The sequence below is a fragment of the Anas acuta genome, chromosome 1 (genome assembly GCF_963932015.1).
Source record: "Anas acuta chromosome 1, bAnaAcu1.1, whole genome shotgun sequence".
Taxonomy (NCBI): Eukaryota; Metazoa; Chordata; class Aves; order Anseriformes; family Anatidae; genus Anas; species Anas acuta.
Window position 1 is genome coordinate 67997169 of NC_088979.1, and position 26818 is coordinate 68023986.

Below are 26818 nucleotides of genomic sequence, written 5' to 3' on the forward strand. Positions count from 1 at the left end.
AGGAATAGCTCTGTAAATAAAAGTACTGATCATATTGCGTTATCATTGGACAGTATTTAGCCAATTTTGTATTAAAAATATTTCAAAAAATAGTTTATGAGAAACTCTGGAGTTTATGGAAAGATGTGGGCTATTACAGTGGTTTCTTAACTGAAGTGACAATGACGAGATGTGAGCCTGGGTTTTGTCCCCACTGTAACAGGGGACTACACAGATATACTTCAAACTCTCACATTTTTATTTTTCTTTCCATAAGTTTGAAAAAGAGTTGGGTAATATTAGTTTCAAAATCTGCATTTTCATACTAAGCTCCAGAATGAACAACAACGACAACAAATCACACGCCTCTCAAAGAGCTACGTGCCAAAATTCCCACCGATCACAACTGCGGATTTTTGGCCGGCCTGTCTGACTATAAACAGTTACAGAAAAACACCTTCAAGGACGTAAATCTAAATGCGATTACCTTTCCAAAACCTTGTAAGCATGAGAAAAAAGAGAGTATGCAAGAGTCTGACCATGAAAGGTTTTTGGAAGTGTTACTTTTAATGGTATCAGGTGCAAAAAGCAGTGCAATACGGCTTATAAATTACTTGAAGGGCTGTTGACATAAGTTAATAATAAAATGACAGCGTAAGGAGCAGTGAGAGGTAGTCCCAGAGGAGCGCTTGATTAACTCCAGTTTCAGTCACCATCAAAGCTAATGATCTGTAGGCAGCTGGATGCACGACGGCAACCCAGGCACACCAGGTACATACAGAACAGGACCTACCGAGGTAAGTTATTTCATACCTGCTTCATTACAAAGGCACAGCTATATTAGAAAAAAAAAAAAAGATGTTTTTTTATTAGCAGGAGCCTGTATTCAAGTCAGTTTGTAAGACAGCTCCTTATTTCAGAGCGAGGTTCTTACTTGGGTGCTTGTGGAAGAGACACGAGGTACTTAGGTTAAATGCAAGACTTCTGATCACTGTCAGCAGCACTGCGGAGCTCCCCTTCTGAACACCCAATGGAAATTATGTGTAACAAAAAGAAATGAAGCGAGCTACTGAACACAACACATAAGCACAGGGTTGAAGAGTGTGGGTGGAAGAAGGTTGTGATATCCTCTGGTCAAGACACAGGTCTAGATGACACAGAGATTAGGACCTGCGAACACACCGACGCACGTGTCCTGCTCATGCTAGTAGTGGGTTTGGATGGCAATGCTATCTTGAAAGGCAACAGTTGAGGGTCAGCACAACTTGTAGACAAACACAGAGATGATCCCATCATCTATCAGGGACTTCTACTCCTCTTACCGCTCTGCAGCTTGAAACACTGCCAGGGACCTCAGCAGTGGAACGAAAGGGATGAGAATCTGGGCAGAGTTCAGAGAACAAAAACATGGAAAGGGCTTTATGAGGAAATATAAAAATAACTAGGTTGTACAGTGCATTCAGATCTGCAGAGACGCGATAAACTTACAAATACTGCAAGCTGTTATGTGAAAGAGGGGAAGCATATTTAGTGTGGCACAAAGGGGCACAGACAGAAGCAGAGGAAAGGAAGCCCACCAAGTGTGTTACATCTGGGCAGCATTTACACCAACACAGACTATGGGACTCCTGGAAATCCAAGCAGCACTACACCCACCCATGTTAACAGAACGTTGTACCCGTATTTTATTCCCACTCCAGTGTGGGAAAGGCTTGATAACCTCCTGGCTCACCCCAAGCAGTGACCCAGCACAGGCGGTGGTACTTTGTGATTTCCTGGCCGTGTTCTAGGAAGGTATTGCAACAGCTTCTCCTGTTCTGAGTACTGCTGGGCCAAGGGGAATGGTTACTGTCTCTAGCTCACCACAGACTACTCACCAGTGCTTTCCTGTAATAGGTGACTGATGACTCTGATTGCTGGCACGACTGCTGGTGTGGCTGCTTTTTAGTTCAGGTCAGTTAAAACAAAACAAAACAGAACAAAACCCACTACCACCAAAAAAAAAAAAACAACACAGCCCTGAATCCCCATCTTACAAGTGTTGTAGCTAATCTGGATCATTTTGACTGAACTGAGCTAGGACGTGAGGCAGCAGTTAAGCTGAGCAACTGAGGAGGTGGAAGAGGGTCCTGGGGGTAACCGCATCTGCAGTGCTCAGCTGCTGCTAGCACAGGATGTGTAACCACACTGCTTGCTGTCCTCGGCTCTGTTTCAGAGAGGATGCTTCTGCTCTTTCTCTAAGCGTCTTCAAGTCCTCTCGGCTGAGTAAGCACCGCAGCTGACAATAATTGTGGTGGCTTGTCCACTGCCCACTAAGCTAGGACCGTAACTATTAGACACTATCAGCAAACACAAAATGTCCTTACCATTACTAGTCTGGACAGGACGCACACAAAAAGATCACCCTCACCTAAGAAACTCTGCTATGTTTCCAGTCTCCTGCCTCATCCAGTATTTTCCCGTAATCAAGGATGAAACGGGGAAAACAAAAACAACCTCCCTGACCCCTTCACACTTTCCAAGACTTGTTTTTCTGGGGGCATGCTTGGCAAGTAGCTTAAAAACAAGGCACTGAATGGAACTGCTGAGTGAAGGTGTCTGTCGTGGACAAGCCTCCTGCGAAATTGCTGGTATAAACCCAAACCTGACCAGGGTGCCTCCCGCTAGAGCTGCCGCCTCTGAGAGCTGTGACCTTTCAGCCATCCAGCTTTGCTCCTAATGCGCTGCAATACCTTCACAATGATCTGTTAGGAGGATAAATGAGTTTAATGAGTGGTTCCATTCTGGGAGGCAGCCCCTGCCAGTATATTCTGGGTTGTGCGGTTCATTTCTTAAACTATAATAATCCCCAGGAAAAAAGAAGGACAATTCTTGGCTGCAGGGTGGATACAGAAAGGTGGTTTTCCTAAATAATAAATTAGGTCAGTCTTTAAATAAGTCATCTCCTTCTCCCTGGATAAATATTTACTCCTTCCAAACTAATATTAGGTTTATGTGTCTCCCAACAACTTTGTTCTGCTCTGTTTTTCATTAGAAGCTCTGGAGTCAGCCATGACAGAAATCTACCAGATAGCTTCAGGGGATTAAAAAAAAGAAACACCAAAAGAACAAAAAAAAAACCCTACCCTTGGGCTTCCAGTTTTCAACAGAACCACCCGTTGTTAACTTAACAGCTAGGCACAGCACACACTTACTCAAAGAAATTTCCCCAACGAAAATAACCACTGGAACAAACTATAAACAAGAGCAAGTGTATCCATACAGAACCTACCAGTGGAAACAAGGGGTTGGCATCTTCAAAAAAAAAAAAACAACAAACAGATAATTTATAAGAAATTGAAAATTAGAGAGGGCTTTTCCTTCTAGAGCCCAGGGCTCCACACGGCCGGTGTGTCAAGGGCAGCGAAAGCATTTTCAGAAGCTTGCTGTTTTGCTGTTTTAAAACAACTTTGTTTCAAACTGCTATTCCCTAATGACTTCAGAACTTAAAAAAATGTTTTCATCCAGAATGAAGAATACCTTCAAGCTTTTCAGAGATCAAATTTTGGCAATAAAAGAACATTTTGTGTCCATTAAAAAGCTTTTGTTTCCACTTCCAGCTTTTAAAATGATCTCAAGGTAAATCAAAGAAAAATTCCTTTCCGTCTAGCTCTGCTTGGTTTTCTTGGCCTCTGAAACAAAGCCCAGAGAGTGGCTGCAATGCTTCCATGCGAGCAAACACGATGGGGAGAGAATGGTAATAAAATCAGGAGGGAAACCCTTGGATAAGATCGGGTAGGTATAAAACTGGCCATGAAAAACTAAGGCTGGAAAGAATGTGGCTTCTAAGGATCACAGAAAGCTCAACTCGGGCATCCTTCTTGTAGCAGCAGCTGGAGCAACAGCGCAGCTACCTTCAGGCCAGGCCATGACGTGAGCTGGGGCAGGGCAACCAAACCAGATCCATCTCAGCTCCTCAGTAAGAGAAAGAGTTGGTGAAAACAAAGATCCTGAGACCCCAGTGAACTCTGTGCAGACCTGTGCACTGACACAGCGAGCCCTGGCACCTTTGTCGTTCCTAAGCAAGTACTTTCAGTTTGATGTCCGAGAAGCATCTGGCCATCCGAAAGCACGCTGCCATACAGTCAGCTAAGAGAGGCCACAGGAACTGAGCACTGGGCATCATCATAATTCACAGCTCCCCATCTAAAGAAGAGTCTAACGACCACCAGAGGAATGGGGAGTTGATATCTCACCCTTTAACTTTATGACAAAGAAGAGAATATCCTGATCTTTATATATTCCTTCCTCACGTTGGCAGACGGAAGAGCAAACAGGCCTAGGAGCCCAAATCTCACACGCAGCAAAAGCCAAGCAACAGAAACCTACGTCAGGTTAAGCTCTCAGCCGAGTTTGTGACAAGGATTTCAAACATAGGGTCTCTTGGTCTGGACCAAGTACAAAGCTCCACTTGTTTATCCTTTCTGCCACACTGTGTATGCTTAAACCAAAGCAGAACAATCAGCTTGAGGAAACATTCCTGAAAGAAAATAAATGGGTTTAATTTTTTTTTTATTATTCAAAAAAAGGGGAGAAAAACAAACACCAAATTTCAAGTATACGCCCGAGAGGTTTTTTTCCAAGAACACTTGCATTTGTTATTAGATCAGTAAGTATGCTTTGCTGGCCACATCAAAGCTCTTTAATTTATCTGTGATCAATCTGGGGTAAGCTTGTAAGAAAATATCTTTTTTTTTTTTCCTCATCATCTAAAAAGAATAAGCAGGAAAAAAATATCCTAGACATCAAACTAATCAACTTACACGTGTTTTTTCGTCTCTAGCAGCTCCTTAAAAGCGATTTTTGAGAACAAAGCAGTCTGCTTTAAAGAGACTTACAATGAGAAATATTTGCCATTTTTTTCCTTTCAGGAAAGTCCCAGTGCTTTCTCCCAAACTCACTGAAGTCGCTGAGCTTTTTTGCAGTTATTTCCGTGTGCTCTGGAACAGGGCTCTGATATGATCAGATTTCTGCCAGCAAAAGGCTCTGAAGTAACCCCTAAGCTCCTCTGCTGGGATAGATGGGAGCGGGTTTGAGTCTCACAGTGTGCATAATATCTCACACGATGTCTGACACTGTGGATTTCTCCCCATATCAGTAGCTGACTTGCAGGAAAACTGAAGGCGAAATGTAGTCCTCAGCGAGCAGCGAAAAACAGAATACTGGGCTAAAGTAATAGAGCAACGTGTGATCTGTGCCCTCAAAATATGACATTGGTTAGTTTTATTTTCTTCAACAGTCTACATTCCCTCTGATTCTTCCATTTTTACCATGCAACGAGACTAACTTTGCATCCATTACAAGTAATGGGACTTGTGCTGTTGATTCAAAGTGGGAGAAGACCCCAGATCCTTTCAGTGCTATTCATCATTTGGGTTATCAAGGATTAACATTTAACTAAAGGTCTTTGCTTGGCAAGCTGAATAGATAATGTAAAACTGTGTAGGAGGAAAATCTAACCGAATCTTGAGTTTGTGATGTATCCTGAAAAAGAAGGATAATACTGGGGTTTTGTACCACAGGTCAATTAAATAAATTAGCAAAGAGAAGGGTTGGGAAGTTACTTGATCAAAACTTGTTCACAGCCACTCAGGGCACAGCTTTCTGAGAAAGGTGATAAGGTGAGGAAGACAAGTTTCACTGGCTCAGAACTGGATCTAAACAAAGATCAGATGGAAAATAACATGCAAATTCTCCACCGTAGCACAGGGATGTTGTCAAAAGGGATGTGAGGGATGTGGTGGTTTGCATTCAGATTCAATTCAATCTATCAGACAAGACTTTCCACACCAAACACCAACTTAATGCACAAAGAAATTGCTTAAAGTGCTTGCTTCCTGTGCCATAAAGACAACACAATTATCAGACAACAATCATTTGCATGCCATTAACTCTAATCTATTTTCCATGGTTCAACACCTTTAAAGTTATTTGTCTTTGACCAAATCACAAGTTATTGTACCTGGAGTGCCCATCAATGCTAGCCTAGCAGCACTGTGCCCAAGCACAGATGTCCTGAAACTCCATGTGAATGCCCTTCCTCTTCCTAGTGACAAATTAGAAAGGGGAGGCTGTTTATTTGCAGAACATCTTTTAAAAATCTGCTTCCTTGCACCTTTATTTGCCCTCTTAATTAGGAACACAGAAGTGAAATTAGGCATTTGTAGGTTGTGATTCTTAAAATTGCTGGGATGCCTCTGTAGTCTGAAAGGTTAGAGAAGCCTTCTTTCAAAACACCTGCCGTGTTATTACTGGAAATAGTGCTTTTTCTACAGAGATTCACACCCTAATCACTTCCCATCTGAGGAATGTCTGCCTATCACTGTTATTCCTCAAAAGCTATAATGAGATTGAAGCACAGTGTGAAAACAAAACTTTTACAGATAGCTGGAACACTTCCATTTTCTGTTTGTTTGGCACCTTTTTTTTTGTTGTTTGTTTTCCCAAGAGAAAGAAGCTAAATATTCTTTGGAGGAAAGAAGCTCTCTGTTCCATTCAGAAAAGATGAGCAAGGATCCCTTTATTTGAGGCATTATCTACCTACTGTACAGCCCTCCTTAAAGAACACATGCAACTCAGCTCTTCCTACAAATCTACTTGGTTTGTATTTATAGAATAAATTTATGACTTCTCTCCCTGAAGATATACCCCAAATTGCTTTTGTTCATCATTGCGTGGCCTAGAAGTAAACAAGGGGGAGACAGCAGAAAGTGTGATAACAGAATGATTGAGCACGTTTTTAAAGGAAAGTGCACTAAATTGCATTTTGTCCACTTGGTATGTTTGTAACCTTCCAAAATAGCACAAAACGGTGCTGAGGCAGCAGCTTAGCTGAGATGGATCAGAAGAGCTCAACTGGATAGGTTCAAATAAGGAGATGTCTCAGAGCCTTCAGAGTGTGAGGCTTCAGTCCCAAACACTTCACTAAATTTACCATTTCACTTCGCATAATTGACAGCAGAGATCTTTGAGGTTCGGCTTATTTTTTACATGCAAGCACTTTCTAGTGAGGTACAGATGCAGCATTTTTAAGCCCACTCACAATAAGCTTGTTTTTACCTTTCACAGAACCTACAGGTACACCCGCCCGCATCTCCTCGGATTTGTAAATGCAGGTGGAAAACTACTGCTGGGTGCATTTCAGGAGAAAATGTCCACACAGGCAGACTGTCAGAGTCAGGGAAGGTAACACTCCAACACTCCCGTGTCCTAGCATTTGCCCCCACACCTGGACTGCTATAGCCCAAAGCTATTCTACATGCCTGGCAGGAAAGATCTCCTCCATTTCCTCACCTTTATTTATTTATTTATTTATTTTTTAAATTTCAGCAGAATTTGACAAAGTTTAAATCTTGTTCCTCTGTCTCATTTCTCTGGGTCCATGAATAACACGCATATTCCATTCTGAAAAATAAAACTACTCCCTTTTTTCTCATATTTTATATAAACTTGCCTTCCTTTTTTTTTTTTTTTGTTTGTTTCTTCCAGCTAGTGAAGAACAAAACAAATGGAAAAAAAATGCAAGCTTGGATAGGTTCAAGAAGGTGTGTCACTACCACCAACAGGATCTAAAAAAATGCATACTGGATGTAAAATTTCCATTTCTGTATTTCTTCACAAAACAACATACTCCTATCAGCTCTAACCCTTAGCAATGTCTCTTTCCCCTCCTCATATAGGGGAAATCCCCTCCATATATCGAAGGGAAAAGCAGAACATCTGTATTTCTCAGAACAGCCTAGTGTTTACAAAATGATTGTAGAGGTACAGAAGACAGGATAAACAATGGGCTGACACTTAAAAATACCTAACATTTTCAGATATTCCCCCATTTCATGGAGGATTCCATTTTGTAGAGATCTCAATGGGGCTGAAAATGAAAGAGTGTTTAAAATGCCTGAATATTTGATAGGGGAGTGCTTCCTGCAGCAGCATCAAAGTCTTTCCCAGAAAGATGTCAGAGCTCTTTATACATTTCAATTTCTTAATTATGGATGTCCAAAAGTAGCATTTTGGTGCCCCACTTTATTTAAGAATAACCAAGTACCATGCAGGGAACATGGAAGAAGATCTCCCAAACCCTTTTTCTGAAGGATAATGTCTTTGTTCTGGCAGTGGATCCAAGAGGACTCGGTATGCCCCCAGCCCTGTGTCATGTTGGTTGGAAAGGAGGCAGGAGACGGAGGCAGGAGGGCACCATGGGCTGGAAACACTTCAGTGACATTAGAGGGTTCCCATGGCATTGAGCTCACAGGGGCTGGGAAGGCCTAGTTCTGGGCTTCTGGCTTACTGCGAGGTTTCCTAACTTCAGTCACACTTGTCAGAAAAAAAATCCCTCTGGTAACAAATGAAGCATGACAATTTTTAGAAAAACCAGTGCATGCACTGACAAAATTACAGGAATTTTGATAAAACAGGCCTACAGCGGAGCACGGGATTTGGTGCTGTGAGAGCTGCTTTGGAGGCAGCCTGTCCTTGGCTTGTGAGAAGCAACTGAAGAACAGTAACTAAAACTGGCTCAAAAGTCCTCTAAAACTCTGTAACATTTAAGCTAAAAGTCTTAACAGAGTCTGCCTTTACACACATCCACCCACACCCTCCTGATAAGCCGTTTTCACTTCATCTGATGTCAGCTGCCCAGAAGTGAGGGACCTCATCTGGGCTCCTTGCCTTCTGCAAGTGGGAAAGGAGAGAAGGGACTTGTGCTGGGTGGTTCTTCAGAGAGAACATCCTTCACAGAGGATGTCTGGGACAAACTGGAGAAGTAGTCCTTCTGCCCAGGCTCTGCAGAGAGAGGTGGAACCGCACACCCGACACCCGCAATGCTGAAGCGAAGCAGGACAAACCTCATGCTGCTCTAGATGGCTTCAGAGAAAACCAAGCAACTTCAGCAGCTTAAGTGAAATTTGGCTGGTAGATACTGAATGTAATTATTTACTTGCTCCTTCCCCTTCTGGGAATCCCGGTTTCCCCTCTGATGGGGTGTTCATGTCGAAGTCCCTTACCCTGCTGCACAGGCCGGTCCTACAGAAGGTCGGGGAGTGCAGACCTGGGCCTAATGCTCCCCTCACTCAGCAGTTTCTCCTCCAAACAAGTTTTCCAAGGACACACACCTCTGTTGTACTGTGATGGCAGATGCGATCCTAACATCTCAATGCTTGCAGAGCTCATTACCTATCGTAAAACCCCACGAGACTGTTGTCTGAGTGAGGTTTCTCACATTCTGAAATATTTTCAGAATAAAACTGCTAGAGACAGTTTCATTACTACCTTTTTTTTTTTCCTGCTTTGAAGCCTTTTTTAATTCGACCTTTGGAACAAATATTTCACAGGATTATTTGATTATTTGTAGCTAAGGAACACAATGGAGAAGTTGGAATATACTCTCTTTCTACCTGCAATTTGTACATTTTTGTCCTGCGTTGTTTCTTTCCTTCCCAATTCTTCCACGTCTACCAACTGGCAATGGTCATCGTGCAGGAACATTTTTTCAGAAGAGGCATTTCTGAAAGTGGTTATTTCTGCACATGGCACCTCCAAACATGCCCGTCTCTTTTGGGGGCACTTGACAATGCTTGTTTAAAATCTATTTTTAAGTTCAGTGTTTCCCTGAGAATGATGGGACAAGTAATTCTAATCCATTTACCACTGTAGTGTTGGGACTGATCGAGACCTTATGGATAGCAGATACAGATTTCCTTATCGCTGGGACCGCAGGTTTTTTTCCTAACTTGTCTTTCACTCCATTTAAACCGATTTTGAAATCAGTTTAACCCAAAAACCCCAAAAAACAAAACCAAAAACCACCAAGCTTTTCCACATAAACTAGCTCCTTTGAAAAATCCCTGACATAAGAAAATCAAGATGCTGTACCCCAATTGTTTCAGGGGAAATTAAGTCATAACAAAGACCTCTTTGAAAACTCCCAGTTCAAACCTCAAAACCCCTGTGAAATAAATCACACCATTCCTATTTGATAGGCACTTTGTAGCACAAAAGGATAACGTAACTTGCTCACGACCTCATCCAAGACCCCAGTGGAGATCTCCCGAGTCCCAGTAACTGTGGTTAAAATTCAGTGCCATCCTCTTTCCCAAAATGCCTGAAGGCCTTTCAGTAATTCAAAAAAAAAAAAAAAAGAAACAAGACCAAACAGGAAAATAAACAAATAAATAAAAAAGGTGGGGAGGAGGCAGGCACAGCTCAAGCATAGGGGTATTTAGCAGTGCTCTGGATGAACAGGATGGCTACTGAAGCCATCTTCAGTCCCTGATGCCCCTATAGCCCTGGGTTGTGAAGGAAATGGCTTGCCTTGGGACAGGTGGCTTTCCCTCAGAGGTGATCTTGCTGCAGGGAGAGCTCATGTGCTAGTGAAGCAAAATTATAGCCTGTCACAATATAGAAAACTGTCCGTCATAAAAAGAAACTGATGGCTGGATGTAAATCAAAACCATCACAGAGCTCCGGTCTCCTCCTGGGGGTAATTGCAAGGCCCAGGCTCTAAGCACTAACAGTTCATTTTTCTGGCATTAGAGGTCAGAACCACATTTGCCTTTTGTCCTACTTTTTAATTTATCTTAACATTGGTGTTATCCAAGAAGTCCTTCAAATAATCAAATTTTCTCCATTTTTCTCTAAATGTCTCCCCCATAACCGACTAGCACTAACTAAAATGTCATCATTTTGTAAATCTTGCAGAAACAATGTTTTGTTCACAGCAGCTGGTAAGAAGCACTCTTTTCTGAAAACATGTGAGCAGAAAAAAAAAAAAAAGCCTCAAGAATGCCGGTGCAAAAATAACTTGTTTTGGCAAGTTCAAGTATTTTATGCATGTATATCTGCAAGGTGTTGGTAGCAAAACTAATTTCCACTTCAACCTAAACACTGTAGAAAAATAACCAAAACAAAACATAAAACCTCCAAACACCAATATGTGCCAAGTGGGAAAAAAAACACATTGGTAGAACAAAAATATTTACTTCCCAGCATCTAAAATTATTATGGGCATCAGAGAACAGTTAAGGCAAATGTCTTTAAAAAAAGCCAAAAAACCACTGAAGTGTTATTTTAATATCTTCAAACAGAAGGAGACAAAGCCAGTGCTACTGATCCATGAAGCCTGGCTCTGTTCTTACTTCTCCTAGCAGGCAGGGCTAAGGATGGCTGCTTTGTCAGCCACCAGCCATCTCCATGCCTGCAGAGCTCACAGAACAACTTCAGAAGTAAAGCACTTCTCCTGGGAACGTAAAAAGTAGCACCAAATGTTGGAGCTGGCTGGAGCATAACTCCAGGTCATTCCAGGTAAAAAGACTGGATTTCAACTTTCTCTGCTACCGCGTGTTGCCCACTTTCAGTGCCATGGAAATACTGTTATTATTTTGGCCATCGGCTTCTGGAGTCTCCAGAGGTCTGTGGAAAAAGACCTACCCCTGCTTTTGTAATGGTTACCCACTAGGTGGTCAAGTTTTTGGAGGTTTCTTCATATCTGCACAGCTACACGAAACAGACAACGGTCCCAGCATACAAGCTGCTAACTTGGTAGGTGTGAACTTGCACCTTCTCTTGACAAGACAGAACTGTCACCTTGGCTCTAAGAAAGGAAAATAATTAGGTTTGGATTGTTTCCTTGTATTTTATAGCAGTTTCCTGAGTGACCTTAGACGAATGCCTTAATCCTTTTCGTCTCCAGTTTTCTTTCTCCTTGTATTCCTAACCCATTGTAAAGCAAATCGACTGTTTACAAAATGCCCTCTGCATACTTACAGAGAAACAAAACTGAGTCCACTCATAGAGGTTTTAAGACCTATTAAACTCCCAGTCATCTTTTTAATACCTTCCCAGTTCAAAGACTGAATGTTTTATGGTGCTACCTACAACTGTGGACAATTTAACCTCACTATTTTTTCGTGACGAGGGTATGTATGAAAACCACTTCACAGAGACCTCTAAGGTGCAAAATAAGCCTGAACTCAGAGATATCTGAACCAAGTCCTGTACAGACATCAGGACGAAAGTCCTATATTCTCGTCTGGGAGCACCATGTGCCTCACACAGACTAACAAACCCTGCTGAGTGGCTCTGAGAGGATCTGGATAACGCTGTGCTCTGCCTATGGACACACAGCGGCCTGCTTCAGTGCCAACACACGCCTCATAAATGAGATCCATAAATGATGGCATAAATGTCCTTCTGAGCTCTCCACACAAACTGACATGGATAAAGCTCGCTACAGGGACCGACGTGGGCACACATCGAGTATGAAAGTCGGAGAAGATTAAGTAGGGAGTCCCAGTACCTCACCCTGTGGGCATCAGGTTGAGTAAGGGAAGGTCCCCAGCCAGCTGGGTTTCTGAGGCCCAGGGAGTTTTGTCCAGCAGTAGGCAGGCCGCTTCACTGTGAGGAGATATGTGCCACGTGAGAAGACACTGGAGCTTTTTGGAGGTATTTTAATTTTCACTTTTCAGGCCTTTAAGGCAAGCACACGGCCTGCCTCTTTGCTAGTTAACTTTCTTCCTGTTCCCTCCTAGAAGATCCCTCCCAACACTACTGCTAGATGCTTACAGCCCAGCTCTTGCTAGGAACATTAAAACCAGAAGTTTGGGTCTGAAAAGTCTTTAAAAAACAATTTTGTGTTATTTAGTATTTATAATATTATACTACATAATTCTACAAAAATTATTTATGACTATTTAAAAATATTTTAATAACCGCTTACGGTCATTAGCAGTTTTTATTTACACTTGCTTTCTATTACCACTTAGCCTTTTTTTTTTTTTTTTGTAAAATTGGATTTAAATGTTCTTGCAAAATTCTGATTCTTGCCATAATGATCTTATTTTAGAAAGCCAGGGGAAAAATCATGGCTCAAAGAGAGTTCTCCTGCTGACTTCAAGCAGGGTAAACATTACTCTGGAACATGAGCTGCCTAAGCTGCTGCAGCACACGCTATTTTCTTGAAGCTTTGCAAACCTTGTTGTGATTTCTTCTCAAGCATTCAAAAGCAGCTCTTTGAGTTCATTGAAGTTCTCTGTAAAAATGGGTTCAGGTGACAGAAATAAGGTAGAAGGATAACAATATGCAGTTGTACTTGTTAACATCTGCTGAATCTCTTAAGCTTATATCCAAGCTTATATCCATCAAGCTTATATCCATCTTGTTTAGGTTGCTTTTCAACTGCGGATCACGAATCTTCTGCTAATCTGATCTGTGCTGACATGGTAAATCACACCTATGGCATTATATACATGCTTTTCAAAAAAAAAAACAGCAACAACAACCTTTCACCAGGATTCTACTTTTTTTTTTACAAATTAATAAATTATTTCCTCAGCCAAATCACACAGGAAACAGTGCTGTGTTAACTGCCCAGAACAAGAATCAGGGTTTACCAGCCACTTGGTCACACTTACACTGAAATGACCCCTGAAAATAAAGCTATGCAATTTGTATCTCTGTCTATTGAAAATGTGCATGGGCTTGTTTCAGTCTAAGTATTTTTTATACTTGCAGTGTACAAAATGGAGCAGGGTGCAGGGCCCCATAGCCTACCAGCTGTGCCCCATCCCCAAACAGAAAACTTTGTCGTGAACTTGCTGTGTTCGAGCAAGTAAGCGCTGCTAAGAGGCAGCACAGCAGCAAGGGCCCACCTTGCTTCCAGAGCAGCGAGCACCTACCTCTGCATGGTGCTCTGGAGGTATTTGGACATACCTGCTGGGACAGCCCTGCTTCATACTGAATGTGTGCAGTATAAAGACATTTTTTCACACTTTTACACACTTTTTTTACAGCTGTGAGTTTGAAGGACTGGCACTCAGGTAAGCAGTTGCCTAGGAAATCAACCTGAAAACAAAGCAAATCCTCTTTTTTCCAAGCTTTGCATATTATTTGATTTGTACATGGCCAAAAAGATGAACAGACTAAGTTTTCTAAATACATGGCTCGTATTTTTCCACTGTGAACTGCATACCTTAGAGATCCCAGCTTAAATATGTACTGGTGTGTGGCACCTGAAAAAAAGTTAGAGGGAAAACACTGACTGGGGACCCTGCCTCGTGCTGGCAGCATCTCCATACCGTGTGCGACCTCAAGGAAACAAGCTGCCATATCAAGTTAGAGCTGGTCAGTTAACAAAAACAGGTCAGAAAAGTGCAAGACGCGTAGGAGGAGACGTCTCACGGAAGTGCTGGACGTCTGGTTGTATACCTAGTAACTGAAAAGGAAGAACACTGCTCTCAAACGATCAGCAGTAGGGTCTGAGTTTAATCTGAATGCTGCTTGGCTACCTGGGCAATGCACCGTTGGCCTTAGCCACTTGTGTGGATGTCGCTGTAGATCTAAACCTTCTTTCAGGGCTGAAAAGTAAAGAATACAGACTGCATTTTTTCTTAAGACTTTTTGGCAGGGTGCAGCACTACCAACACAGGCATACTTTCCGTAAAAGTGGATGGTGGTTAAAATAAATAAATAAATAAAAACAAAACAAAACAAAAATATTTCCCAGAAGCTGCTAGATAGGAGAGCTTAAGGGAATGTTATTATGACTAAAAGGCTGGATTGGCTGCACAGAACAGCTACTGCCAGTGATAAAGCATAAAGGTTAAACAACTGGGGACAAGCCTGCCAGATGTAAAATGGAAAACTTCCAACTTAGGAGCAGCAGAGGAAGGACATGAATTAATATGCCATGACAAAATAAGCATTATAAAAATCCTCCAAGCCAAACCAAATGCCACTGAAAATAAACTCAGAAACTCTCCTCCTTCTCTTTTGCTCCCTGCATTCCAAGGAGGATTGAATTTAGAATAACCATGGGGAATTTGAGAGAAATCTTACACTGAAATGCTGAACATAAGCTTTGAAAGGTAGAGACGCTGTATGAGCTTAGGAGACACTATTGCTGTCTTTATCATGGTAGATTCTTCACTCTTATCTTCAGTACTTATGTATGAAAAGGAATCACCTTTTTGGACTTAATTCTTTTCATGAGTTTTATTTTCAGTGAGATTGGTAGTGATCAGACAGATTCTTAGCCAGTTTTGTAAAATAACTGATAGCTTGAAAATAACTGGTTGCTTCTATTTGGCTTATTAACTACAGAAAAATAAAAACCAAATCAACAACCAAATACTTGACAAATACACAAAGCCCACTGGTTGTTGCCTTTTCATCCTGACTACATTTCAGCGCTAGGTTTGTGAGCCCTATGCATATTGCTACCCCATCAGGCTGAAGATCCTACACCACAACACTCTGTGGCAGCTGGCCTTACAGGTACGCATGTATTTTTCCAGCAGCTATTTTGCTGTTAATACATCAAGCTTATTACACAGTGCAGTAGGACTTAAAAAATGGAGTCTACTCTGGCAGTCCCCAGATTGAGGGGGTATCATGGATTGCTCAGTCCGTGGCAAGGGCTGTGACAGACTTCAAATTGGGCTCCTAGAAAATTGTGCTACAGATTAGACAGCAGCACCACTAGACTGATAGTCAGCTCAGTCCTGGCGCAGATTTCTGTTGAACATGCATTTTGGAAAGCTCCCACAGGGTCTGACAGAAATAGGAGCTCCCACACATAACCCTGATACTGTCACCAAGAGTAGAGAGGGGGAAGGAACTGTGCTAGAAATGAATGAGAGACATATGTAAGAAAAACCTGATAGGAGACAGTACATTTAAACCTGAATGAACGGGAAGAGCAGATGTCAAATACTGCAATCAAGTGAACAGAACTTAGGACTTTCAATACAGCAAACAGTGGCTTGACTTCTTCTGGTGCTGCACCTTTTGTATGGCTATATGGTGTGTCTGCATGTGCTTAGGGACAGGCACTGCAACTGCAGCACAGAAATTGACAACCAAGGGTAAGTCGGTGATACTCAGAATTAGCAGGGAACTTTCACCACTGATCCCTCTGATTCTGTCCCTTGCCACTCAGCATTATCCCTAGCAGATTTTAACACCTCATCCTATCAGACATTAAGCATAAGCCAAATAACAGCCATATGTGGTATTTGCGAGATACCTGACAGTGATGCCTCTTGTAACAGCCACACATATGTCAAACACACGTCCTCTGCATCAGCTTGCAAAGACGTTTATAGTTGACTTTGCATTTAGGCACATCCAGACGAACAGCAGAAAGCCTAAGTAGGAACCTCCTACCTTCTGTTTCAACAATCCCCCCCAAAAGCTGCATCTGAGGTTAAAGAGCAAATCGCATCCCAAAATACCAAGATTCCTCACGTTACGTGGGCTGCCTGAAAAACGCCTCAGAAATGCAAATGTCTTCAGTTAGTCAAATGGGAAAATTATTTATTGGTGGCGACTCATCTCTTACATTGTTTCTCAGCGTTGAGATAAACTATATAAACATAACTCTCAAGTATGAACAACATGTTAATGGCTAATGCTGAAGGCAAAATGTGTCAGGAGATAAAGGGTAAGTACTGAGTTATTGCCTTCACCTGACAGGTGAACATACTTGTGTCTACAACTCTCAGTACGGAAGTCTTAAATAAATTATGAAACATAAGCAGCAGGGCAGGCTTTTCTTCTACAGCCCCCAAACCGTATGGAGTATTGACAGGAATTCAAATCTATCCTCTCTGAGTTTATGAATGGGATTCACCTTGCCCAAAATCAGCAGGCCATCTAGTCAGGCTTCACCTGTGTCATCACTAGAGAGGTACGGACCTCCTGATTCAAACTCTGCTAAGGAAAGTGTCTCCAACAAGCTGGAAGGATTTCCTCACCCTGCCCTGAAGTGCTTAATGCTCTCCGCTGGTTGTGGCAGAAGTTTAGATGACTTGGTCAGATCGGACTCCTAACCCTAAGCTGAAATAAACCTCTCCTCTTGTCCCAGCAAGAACCTGACAGACTGCTTCAGGAAATGCCCCTGCCAGGTCAGAGAGCACCTAATTAGCACGTGAGAAGGTTTCTTGACAGCTACCATCAGTGGAAGCCAATTACTGGCATATGCAGAAGAGGTAAGACAGGAACCAACCCGTCTATCAGGAGGACAGGGATTCCAAGCACTTCTGATAAAATCTGAACATGGAACAGCCAAAGAAGGAAGATCCAAATGCTCTCAATAAAAATAATAAATCTATTTGCTCAGTAAGCTGTGTAAGACCACACTTCTGCTTCACAGCTCTGCAGGTGTATAACAAAGGGGGAAGTACAGCAAGGGGAAGCTGACAGTGGGAACACAGGAATTTGAAAAGGGAAGAAAAAGAAACTGAAGAAAACATCTAAACCCCCAAATGTAAGCGGGAGCATCCACAGAAAGAATGCACCACACTTGCAACATCAGACTTAGGGGGATTATATTGGATTTCTTATAATTTACTTTTGCCCCAAACAGGTATCTCTTTCTAATGCATTTATTAAATCTCCTACATTTGTAAAGGTTTGGCTGCTAAATCTGCCTGCTAAAATTTACACTTTCTGGTTAATATAATGGCAGCAGAGACATATAAAAACTGGAGTGCAGCTGTCAGTCAAACATTTAAACTCTTCCTTGAAGTAGGTCAGTATTTCCAGACAACCAGAACATAAAACAAGTGACCCCCATGCCTATTATAATAAATCTCCAGCAGAGTCTGGGCTTATAAAATAACTGGGGATGATGCAAATGTTGGTTCCTGCATGGGAGAGACTGACCTACTTGCCACACCACTCCAGAGAAATTGTGGTCAGAAATGAACAAAATTGTAATCAAATAGAGATGGCAGATGTTTCCCACCCCTTAGAATCATAGAATCATAGAATGGCTTGGGTTGGAAGGGACCTTAAAGATCATCTAGTTCCAATCCCCCTGCCATAGGCAGGGATGCCACTCACTAGATCAGGTTTGCCAGGGTCCCATCCAGCCTGGCCTTGAGCACCTCCAGGGATGGGGCAGCCACAGCTTCTCTGGGCAGCCTGTGCCGGGGCCTCACCACCCTCTGAGTGAAGAAAATGCACGCCTTGCCCGTGCAAGACTGTCCTCACACCATACACCATGGCCTTAAGGATGTAGGCTGACCACAGCTGAGATTTTCACCTGTAATACTCTGGAGAGAATGAAACATTGACCCTGTTGGAGCACAGGACTAGACAGTGTGCCAGCTCGTAAGCCTCCGCAGTCCCCAGGGCAGAGCACAGCACTCGCCGGGTAGCTCGCCGTTTGCTGTGTAGCTGTATCCTAGAAACGGTGAAAAGAAAGCAAGCTGTTCCTCTCAGCTGACATCCTGCACGCGCTGAAAACTCTTAGTTTGAAACCCCCTCATTCCCACTTCCTGGACATGTAGCAAAGATTAAACCAGCTCATTCAGAAATGTGCGGGTCCTCTTCCTCTGACTAAATCTGAGGCTGGCTTTATCAAATCTTCCAGTTCAAAGACGTATCTTGTGTCTGTACGCAGCCTGGGCTGAGCTCCGTATTAAGCCTACTCAAGCTCCTGGTACAGGATGTCACTCTCACGCTCTTTCTGCCTCCCCTCTCCTCCACGACACCACAAGCGGCACCTCAGGAAGAGCTACGAGCCGTGTCTTTCACACCTCTGCGTTGCGGCTGCCTTTTGGGTGTGGGTCAGTGTCTGTGCTTGACACACACCAGAGGAAGCGGCTGCCTGGATCTACGTGAGGTACCAGTAAGAGGGCAGTGTCTGAGCTCCATCCACGTTGGCTCCTCGCTTTGTCATCGTGCCACTCACTGAAATTCTCTCTCCCTCGCCCTGTGTGAGGGCCCGAGGGCCAGGGTCAGTCAGGGTGTGCTGCAGCAGGGCTCACCTCGTGTTTCTGCTGCGGATCTCTTCTAGGTACAGGCACGACTGGCCGCCAGCATAGTTGTGCCAGTGCCAGCTCAACACAATCGCTGAGGCCGAGGGTGAGCTGTGGAAACGGGTTCGCCTCTGCAGCTGTGCGAAGTGAAACAAAGCGTTCTGCTTTTCGTGGCCTTTATTGCTCTCAATACATGTGGTTGCTAAAACCGCACCTGCACAGCGTAAAGCCTGAAAACCGGGCACAAGCCTGAGGCCGTGCGTTTGGCCGGCCAGCTGCAGTGCCCTCACTCTGCATATACACGACAGCTCCACCAAAAGGGCTGCTCTCGGGCACAGCAATGACACCGCAAGTGCGCAGAGTGCTGGGCTATGAGGCATGGCACCCAGACGGCACCTGCTGCTGTGTCGAGGCCGACAGGCTGCCCACCCACCTGGCAGGGCTGTGCAAGCCTGGACGGGGCTGCCCAGCGGCAGGGGGCCTCGTCCTTCCTCTCTTTTCATCTTCCTTATCAGCCAACGTCAGTCAGTCCCCTGACACTCCCATAGTAAAATCACAGAATATCCCGAGCTGGAAGGGGCCCACAAGGATCATTCAGCCCAACTCTTGGCTCCACAAAGGACCACCCAAAAATCAGACCCTGTGTCTGAGAGCAGTGTCCAAACACTAGAACTCTGTCAGGCTCAGTGCCGTGACCACTGCCCTGGGCAGCCTGTCCCAGTGCCCGACCACCCTCTGGGTGCAGAGCCTTTCCCTAACCCCCAGCCTGACCCTGCCCTGTCCCAGCTCCATGCTGTCCCCTCGGGTCCTTTTGCTGTCCTCAGAGAGCAGAGCTCAGCGCCTGCCCCTCCGCTCCCCTCGTGAGGGAGCTGCAGGCTGCCATGAGGCCTCCCCTCAGCCTGCTCTGCTCGGGGCTGAGCAAACCAAGGGGCCTCAGCTTTTGCCTCATACAGTCTCTTTGGAAAGACACTTTGACAAAATCTTCTTCCAGCCACCTCTAGCAGTAGGCACCACCTCAAGCTGACACGACACATGAGAGCAAGCAGATCTGCACACAAGGTGGCCACCTGTACGAGTGGGCTGCAGCCTGCTTCACGTGAGCTACAGTGTGTCTACAGAGCATGGCATGGATCTGCACAAATTCATCTGGGGGCATCGCTGGGTCTTTCAGTCGAGATTACCGGTGTCTTCTCTGGCAGTTAGCCAGAAGCGTGTGAAACAGCCTGCAACTGCTCTCAGGACATCCTCTGCAAACTGAAGAGCTTATTAATAAGAAGCAAGCATTCGCCTTTTCAAGTAGTGAAACTCAGGCATCTGGAAAATATGCCCTCCACTGAACGGCAAATAAACCGCATACACAGAGTGAGATGGGCACAGGGGTTCTCCCGTGCACCACAGCTGGCTGCATCTTGGCAAACTGGCACAGGCTGCCCTTGCTAACAGAAGAAACTCCACTGCAGAATCAAAGTACTTCATTAGTCTAACAGAAAAGCCTCTGCTACGTCTCTCAGGGAGTTTACTCACTGCCAGCCTGGCCCAAAGCGAAGCTGAGGACAAAGACACAGTGAGACGAACAGCGCAGCACCTCTCCAAAAGTGGAGGAGGGAACACTGGCTTCTCTGACACAGATTCAGACCACTACTTTCTGCTTTCAGCTTTCTGTGCATGAAGCTCACTCACAGAGGAAACTGAGTAATCCCAGGTAGTTTCCTTCTGAATCACATCTAGTGACATTTGCTTTCTGGAGGGGATGAGACAAGTGTATTTCTTCTGGAGAGAAATGTCAGACCCTGCCTGCAGTGCCCGGGACACGAAGCTACTCTGGTCTATTCGGGTAGTGTGGGAGATGATCACAACCCACCTCCCCAGAGGCTGGCGTTGCCAGGAAAATGTGTGAGACCCAAGAACTGGAGCGGCTGCACATCGAGTCCTCGTGTGGTTGCTTCAGAGGCCACGAGTGGCACCAGCAGTGCCCTTGTGAGGCTTTGGTGACACAGCTCTATCTTTTTTCCCTTGGGCTGGAATTGCTTTCACTGGCGGGCTGACAGGGGCGGAAGAAGGAAGCATATTTTGGAAATTGTGTGAAACAAGTTCCCCACATCAAGCTCTCTTTTCTCCTCCTCTTGAGTTCTGCAGAAGGAAATTAACATTTAATGTAAACCAGCTTGCTTTGATAGCTGCCTCAGTGCTCCATTAAACATTTTCCACACCTCGGGGGAGACAAATGCCAGGTCATAAATTCCAATTTGTCATGGATTTTCTAAGTCACAGGTTGACAGAAGAAGCAGTTATCACTCTCTGATCAGTATGCAGACACCATTACAGTCTTTCACAATACTCTTCAATGGACACAGCAAGAATTAGAGAGTAGATTTAAAAAGCAAAGCCCTTTGGTTTTGAACATAAGGCTCCCAGAAAAATGCTAGAAGAGATTATTTCACCAACACAGCACTTAGTCAGTAACAAAATGTAATTCCCTGCTGGATGAGCGCCATTATTTGTTGTGATTGTAGTTATCACTGTTCATCTCCTATTTACATACCATGCAAATATATACCATACTTTGTAACAGCACACCAAAAACAAAGCCCCTGCTTAGAAGAGTTTTAACACTTTGGCTCCAGTGACAAATTTAGTTCTACCAAATAGTTAAGAGCAGCAATAATGTGCGCATCCTGGAATTATCTGGAGTGAGCATTCACATGCAACTGCAAAGAAAAAAACACCCTTTTGTCCTCCAAGATCAAGATAATAACCCAGAAAAGTAACAAACCACAGAAGATTTCACCGCGAGGTTGAAAATTTGTCATCTCCAGTTATCGACCTCCATCCCTGGGTCATGGAAATGAGGAAGAGGAACAAAGAGATGATAACCGAGGTGATCACCAAGTTGCAAAGGTTATGCATGCAAAACAATATTCTGCTCTGTGCTCTAATGCCTTTGTAACTTCCCTCCATTTAAACCAACTAAGCAAGAGTTTCTGCACTCTTCTGGGATCCAGCCTTTTTAGCCTGAGCACCTGCACTGAATCTAAATTCTAGGTGACCTGTGCAACTGTCCTCCTAAAGAGTGTCCTCTGTTGTCTCAACAGGACAGGTGCCTTGAAAGGCTTCCAGGGAGAGGCCCTATCGCCTCCTCTTGGCTAAGAAACCTTCCCTCTTTGCCTATCAAACCTGCATGCTCTAACAGGCGCACCTGCAAAATCCATCACGCAGCAGCTCAAGCATGCAGTTCTCCAGTGTTTCATTCCATGACATATGCTGCCAGTTCAAAATCAACAGCTTCTTTCAATTTATTTGAAGAACTGGGTCTTTTCCCCGTCCGCCAGCTGACTCTAGAAAGCAACAGCTTTTGAGGGACTCTCCGAAACATCCAGAATTTCTACATGAAAGCTGTCTCCTCCTCCTGCAAAAGCAAGCTGCATCTCCGGCTTTTTACTTGAGGTTGCATCATCCTGTGCTGTTCTATCGTCTGATAAGTTTTGCCAACTCTGAGCCACTGACTCATTGATTCGGCAGTGGTTGTACGCGAACAGGTCATCTGAGTCCACGCCGCTGGGACGGCGGGAGGAAGGAGGCCTCGCCTGCACACCAGCTGTTAAGCAGCCAGCGCAGCAGGAGAGCAGCATTTCAACCCCCGAGTTCAGATTACTGACACCACCAGACCGTGTGGGCTGTTCCAGGGAACCTGGCCGTGGGCGCTGCCCTCGTGCTGCTGGAGCCTCTTCCTAGCGAGCTGGCATAGAGGACACACGGCAGAACATACGTGATCTGACACGAAACTTCACGTAGCTGCTAAACATTACCCAAGACTGAGGATTTTTCTCTGCAAAAGGCCCTGTTTCAAGCTGCTGATTGCAGCTTGTCACTTGCTGTTGGCCGTGTTTGAGCGCTGCTGCTGGTGTTTGAAGTGGTTCTCTCAGTGGGGTGGGTGGCTGGCTGGAACGGGGGGCCCAGGACAGCGTGGAGGACCAACCTGGCACTCACACACATCCCGTCTTACAGATCTATGGGCAGCAAGAGAAGGGTCTCTGCTCCCTGGTAGCCGCACGGGACTGCAGCTGTGTCCATCAACCTGCCCTACCTATAGAAGCACCTGTACTGAGGGCAGCATCTGCATCGAAGTCGGCTCCACTGTCACCACAAGGAAGAGACAGTCAGTCTGGCTCGGTCAAACGGTAGCAGAACTGATAAAGTGATCAGCATGAAACGGATGTGGAGAGAAAAGCTGTCACATATCACTTCTTTACGTGGCACCTATACCTCAGCATTTTCCAGAAACAAAGAGTCTAAGGAAACAAAGTAACAGTCACGTCCAATTCCTTGCACTTCTCCTAGCAGGACACCTTTTGGAGAAAACAGCTTTTCTGAACCCATGCCCAGCAACTTCCACGACCTTGATACCTTGATACCGCTCACCCTTGGTTCCTGTTTCCCACTTCAGCTCCAGACGTCACGCACGTTACCAAGAATCTTTGTTTGTATCTGCAAAACCAGCAAGTTTCTCATCCCACCTCACCCACTGGGGCTGGAGGACATTTTAAAAAGTGATTTTGTGATGTTGAAATTAAGGACAGAAAAAGAAGAAAAAGTGTGTAAATAAAGGCGTAGAAACAAATCATTGTAGCTACCTGTTTTGTTTTTCCTTTTCAATTGCAGGAGTGGAGCTTTTCCTAAGGACTGCCTAAGGGTAGAAATAGTCAAGCTGCTATCAGGAACTAGGCTTCTGCAGACAGCTTTAAGGAAGCATCATCCATCCCCACTCCTAGCCAGAAAGCTCTATTTGAACAGCTGTCAGAGTTCCTCAGCTTCCACACTCACTGCCCTGCAGGCTCAGGCCCAAATGCACCTTTCTTGCAAACGCAGACTACTCAAACTATTCCCAAATTAATCCATACAAGCATCACTCAAAAGTAATCCACCTTCTGCAGCAAAAGGAACAATTCTCAATTTTACTCTGGCACGATATAAGCACTACAAAGGGCAACACACTTAGCTGGGACACCCAAAATGGTACAAGTGATACCAAGACCAAAGGGACACCTTTTCTCATCATCACATCCACCTTTTCAGCAGCAGACAGGGGTATGGAAAATTGCAGGGGGAGAAACTTTCCAGAATTAACATTCCAGTACTGGTACTCATTAGTATCTTGAACAGTTTCTGCAACAGGTACTTCTTGCTTTTCAACCTAGGAGACACAGCAGCTTATTTCTAACCTGGTTTTATTTGGTGGGGGCCATACAAATGAGTACTATTTTATTTTTGTGCAAGCATAGTCCCTTACTCGCCCTCCTGCCACTCATTTCCTTCAACTCCAGAAGCGTTCGCAGAGTTAAGGATGGCTACAAGCAAGCAAGGCGCTGGGCAGAGCCCTGGGCTAGCAATGCCCACGTACGTGATGTGGCTGGGTTATATTCATTTTAGTTTACAGAAAGAAGCCTGTTTTATTTGTGTTCCCAGGCATGCATGTCTAGTGGCAGGGGAATATCCCAGGGTGAGATTTCTTGTGTGATATGAGTTTGTAAAATAACAAACTGAGCCCGCTGCATGTTGAAACTGCAGGCTATTCCGAGTTCTTTTTAGCATTTTATTTTTTTTCACACGCCTTTCTTGAAATAGGAGAGCTGTTCCCTGCCTTCATGCTTACGTCAGCCCAGAGGACCCCTCCCAGACAGCTTGTGGAATAGGAGCTAAAGCTTTTTGGCACGTGTTTCTATTCTGTTAGATCTACACATCAGAATGAGAAACGAAACCTACACTCTTGGAAACTATGTTCTTCTCGCAATCCCCCAAAAAATCTTGGCCTGAGCTGCTATGAGGTGCCTAACTAGCATGGAGAGGAAAACAAAACTAAAGTTTTCTGAAGATGGATTTTTTTGCACATGAATGTTAATGCAAAAGACATTTCAGTCTGACTTATGGAAAACAAGGACGTGGTCTAAACCTGGCGCTCAGATCATTAAAAACAAGAAGAAAAGTCTGAAGGATATAAATGATCTAGCGCTCCAACCACAAGCTTTGGGAGATGGCAAAGTCACGGGGAATGATGACACTTGGGACGATTCACTCAGAAGTACACGTTCAGTGAAGGGACAGCCTCGCATTCTCCAGAAATGCGGACACAGGTCAGGCTCACCAATTCATGCCATGAAACCTCACACTCCTAGCTCAAACGCAGAAACCTCTGGTCTCTACCCCTGGCACAGCAAAGATTTATTAGTAGATTACTTCAAGGGTGTCTCACAGTACTTAAACTGAATGAATGCCTGAAACTACACACCAGCGTAACTGGCCGCTCACACTGGGAAATATTCGCACAAGGGCTTGTGGATCGAGCAACGCTTGCGACGCTGCTGTCCCTCTGTGATGCACGGTCCCTCCTCTAAAACTTAAAACACTACTTACACGTGGACCTACGCTTAACTGTCCCTTACTCATAGACCTATAACGTGCTGTGGAGGTCTCACTGATCGGAGTGAATCCGCTCTCATCCAAAGGTACCGGGCTTTAGGCACACCTGCAGCTCTGAGGAAAGAGACGGGAGATGCCAACTCCAAGGACAACTGAGAGCTTCTTCACACTCAGCATGGCCACGAAACCCCTCGGGGGCAGATGTCCTCGCTGCCATGTGCCCACACATCCCCCAGCCCACGTCCCACGCACCCAGCAGCCCGCACACGGCGCTCCCCATCCCCGGCGCCCAGCCTGACCTGCTGTACACCAGGCACTCCATGTGGTTGATCTCCTTGTCGGAGAGGTAGCGGCTGTAGTCCTCCCACAGGTCCTTGATGGCCGTGACCGCCAGGATGAAGAGCACGGGGGCCAGGGCCAGCTCCGGCTGGAAGGCGTTGACGGCGGGCGCGAAGTTGAGCAGCGCGATGAAGACGAAGTAGACGTTGGCCAGGCGGTGGAACTGCTCGAAGAGGTTCTTGGGCAGGAAGGAGAGGGCCGTGTACTTGGTGGTCTTGAGGCGGTTGCTGGCCAGCGAGGTCCTCTTGGGCTTCTCCGCCTCGGCCTCGGGCAGCAGCAGCAAGTTGGAGCGCACCAGCCGCGTCTGGCTCTCCTTCCTCCTCCGCCGCCGCCTCCTCTTCCTCTGCCTCTCCTTCCCCTCCGGCCGCACCTGGGGCGCTCCCTCGCCTCCTGCAGCGCCCTGGGACATCTCTGCCTCCCTCCGGGCTCCAAAAAAAAAAGGCCGGGGGCAGCGCGGGCAGCTCCCCTCCCCGAGGCACAGCCGCCCGCCCCGCCGCCCTAAGTTATCATCCTCAGCCGCTCGCCACGGCTCTCGCTTTCCTCTTCCCCTCCGGGGGGGAGGGAGGAGGGCTCTTGCAAACCCTCTCCCAACTGCTCCGCTTGGCCCCCGCTCGCTTTCTCCTCCTCCTCCTCCCCTCCTCGGCCGGGGAGGGGACGTGGGCAGGCGGCGAGCCGAGCCCTCCTCCCGCGGGCCTCGCCCCGGCACAACGCGGAGCCGGCCCGGGGCACTGGGGCGGGGAGAGGTGGGGGGGGGGGGGACACCCTTCGGCGTGGCGGGGCCGCTTCTGTACGCCCCCAGGCAGCGAGAGGACGGAGAGGGAGCCGGGGAAAGACCCGGGGGTGCTGCTGCTGGTGGCGCTGGGGAGGACCCCGGCGCCCACGCCACGGGGGAGCTCGGAGCGAGAGCGGCGCTTCCGCGGCCACACGGCCCCGGGGGAGCCGCCGCCACGCCGCGCCTCGCCTCGCCTCGCCTCGCCTCGCCCCGGGGCTGCCGCTTGCCCCGGGGAGCGGAGCCCCCCCCGGCACTCACACACACACACACACACACACACAGCCCTGGGTGCAAGGCGGCGGATGCCACGTTATCTGCCGCCTTCGACTTTCCGTGACACGGCGGGGAGGTGTGGGTTGAGAGAAAGAAAAAATATTTCCACTCAAGTGCTCGTCCCGGGCCACGAGCACCGCGGGCAGGCGCCGTCAGTGAGTGAGCCCACAGCTCCCTGCTCCAGCGCCACGGTATCGCCCTGAAGACACGTGGCAGGGCCCCCAAATACTGTGGGAATAAT

At 45.7% G+C, this 26818-nt stretch overlaps 1 protein-coding gene across 2 annotated transcripts in view; it reads right to left on the reverse strand.

Annotated features, from left to right (window-relative positions):
• The window catches only part of ATP10A (ATPase phospholipid transporting 10A (putative)), a 114170-nt gene extending 87957 nt beyond the window's left edge, over positions 1-26213 (reverse strand). Inside the window, exon 1 of one of the 2 annotated variants that reach the window (XM_068681176.1) lies at positions 25493-26213. In XM_068681176.1, the coding sequence (XP_068537277.1) occupies positions 25493-25941 (449 nt within the window). In that variant the 5' untranslated portion in view covers positions 25942-26213. Of the gene's footprint in view, positions 1-21975; positions 22131-25492 lie in introns of those variants that run through there. The other variant, XM_068681181.1, reaches the window with a different exon arrangement.
• Positions 26214-26818: the final 605 nt, after the last annotated feature.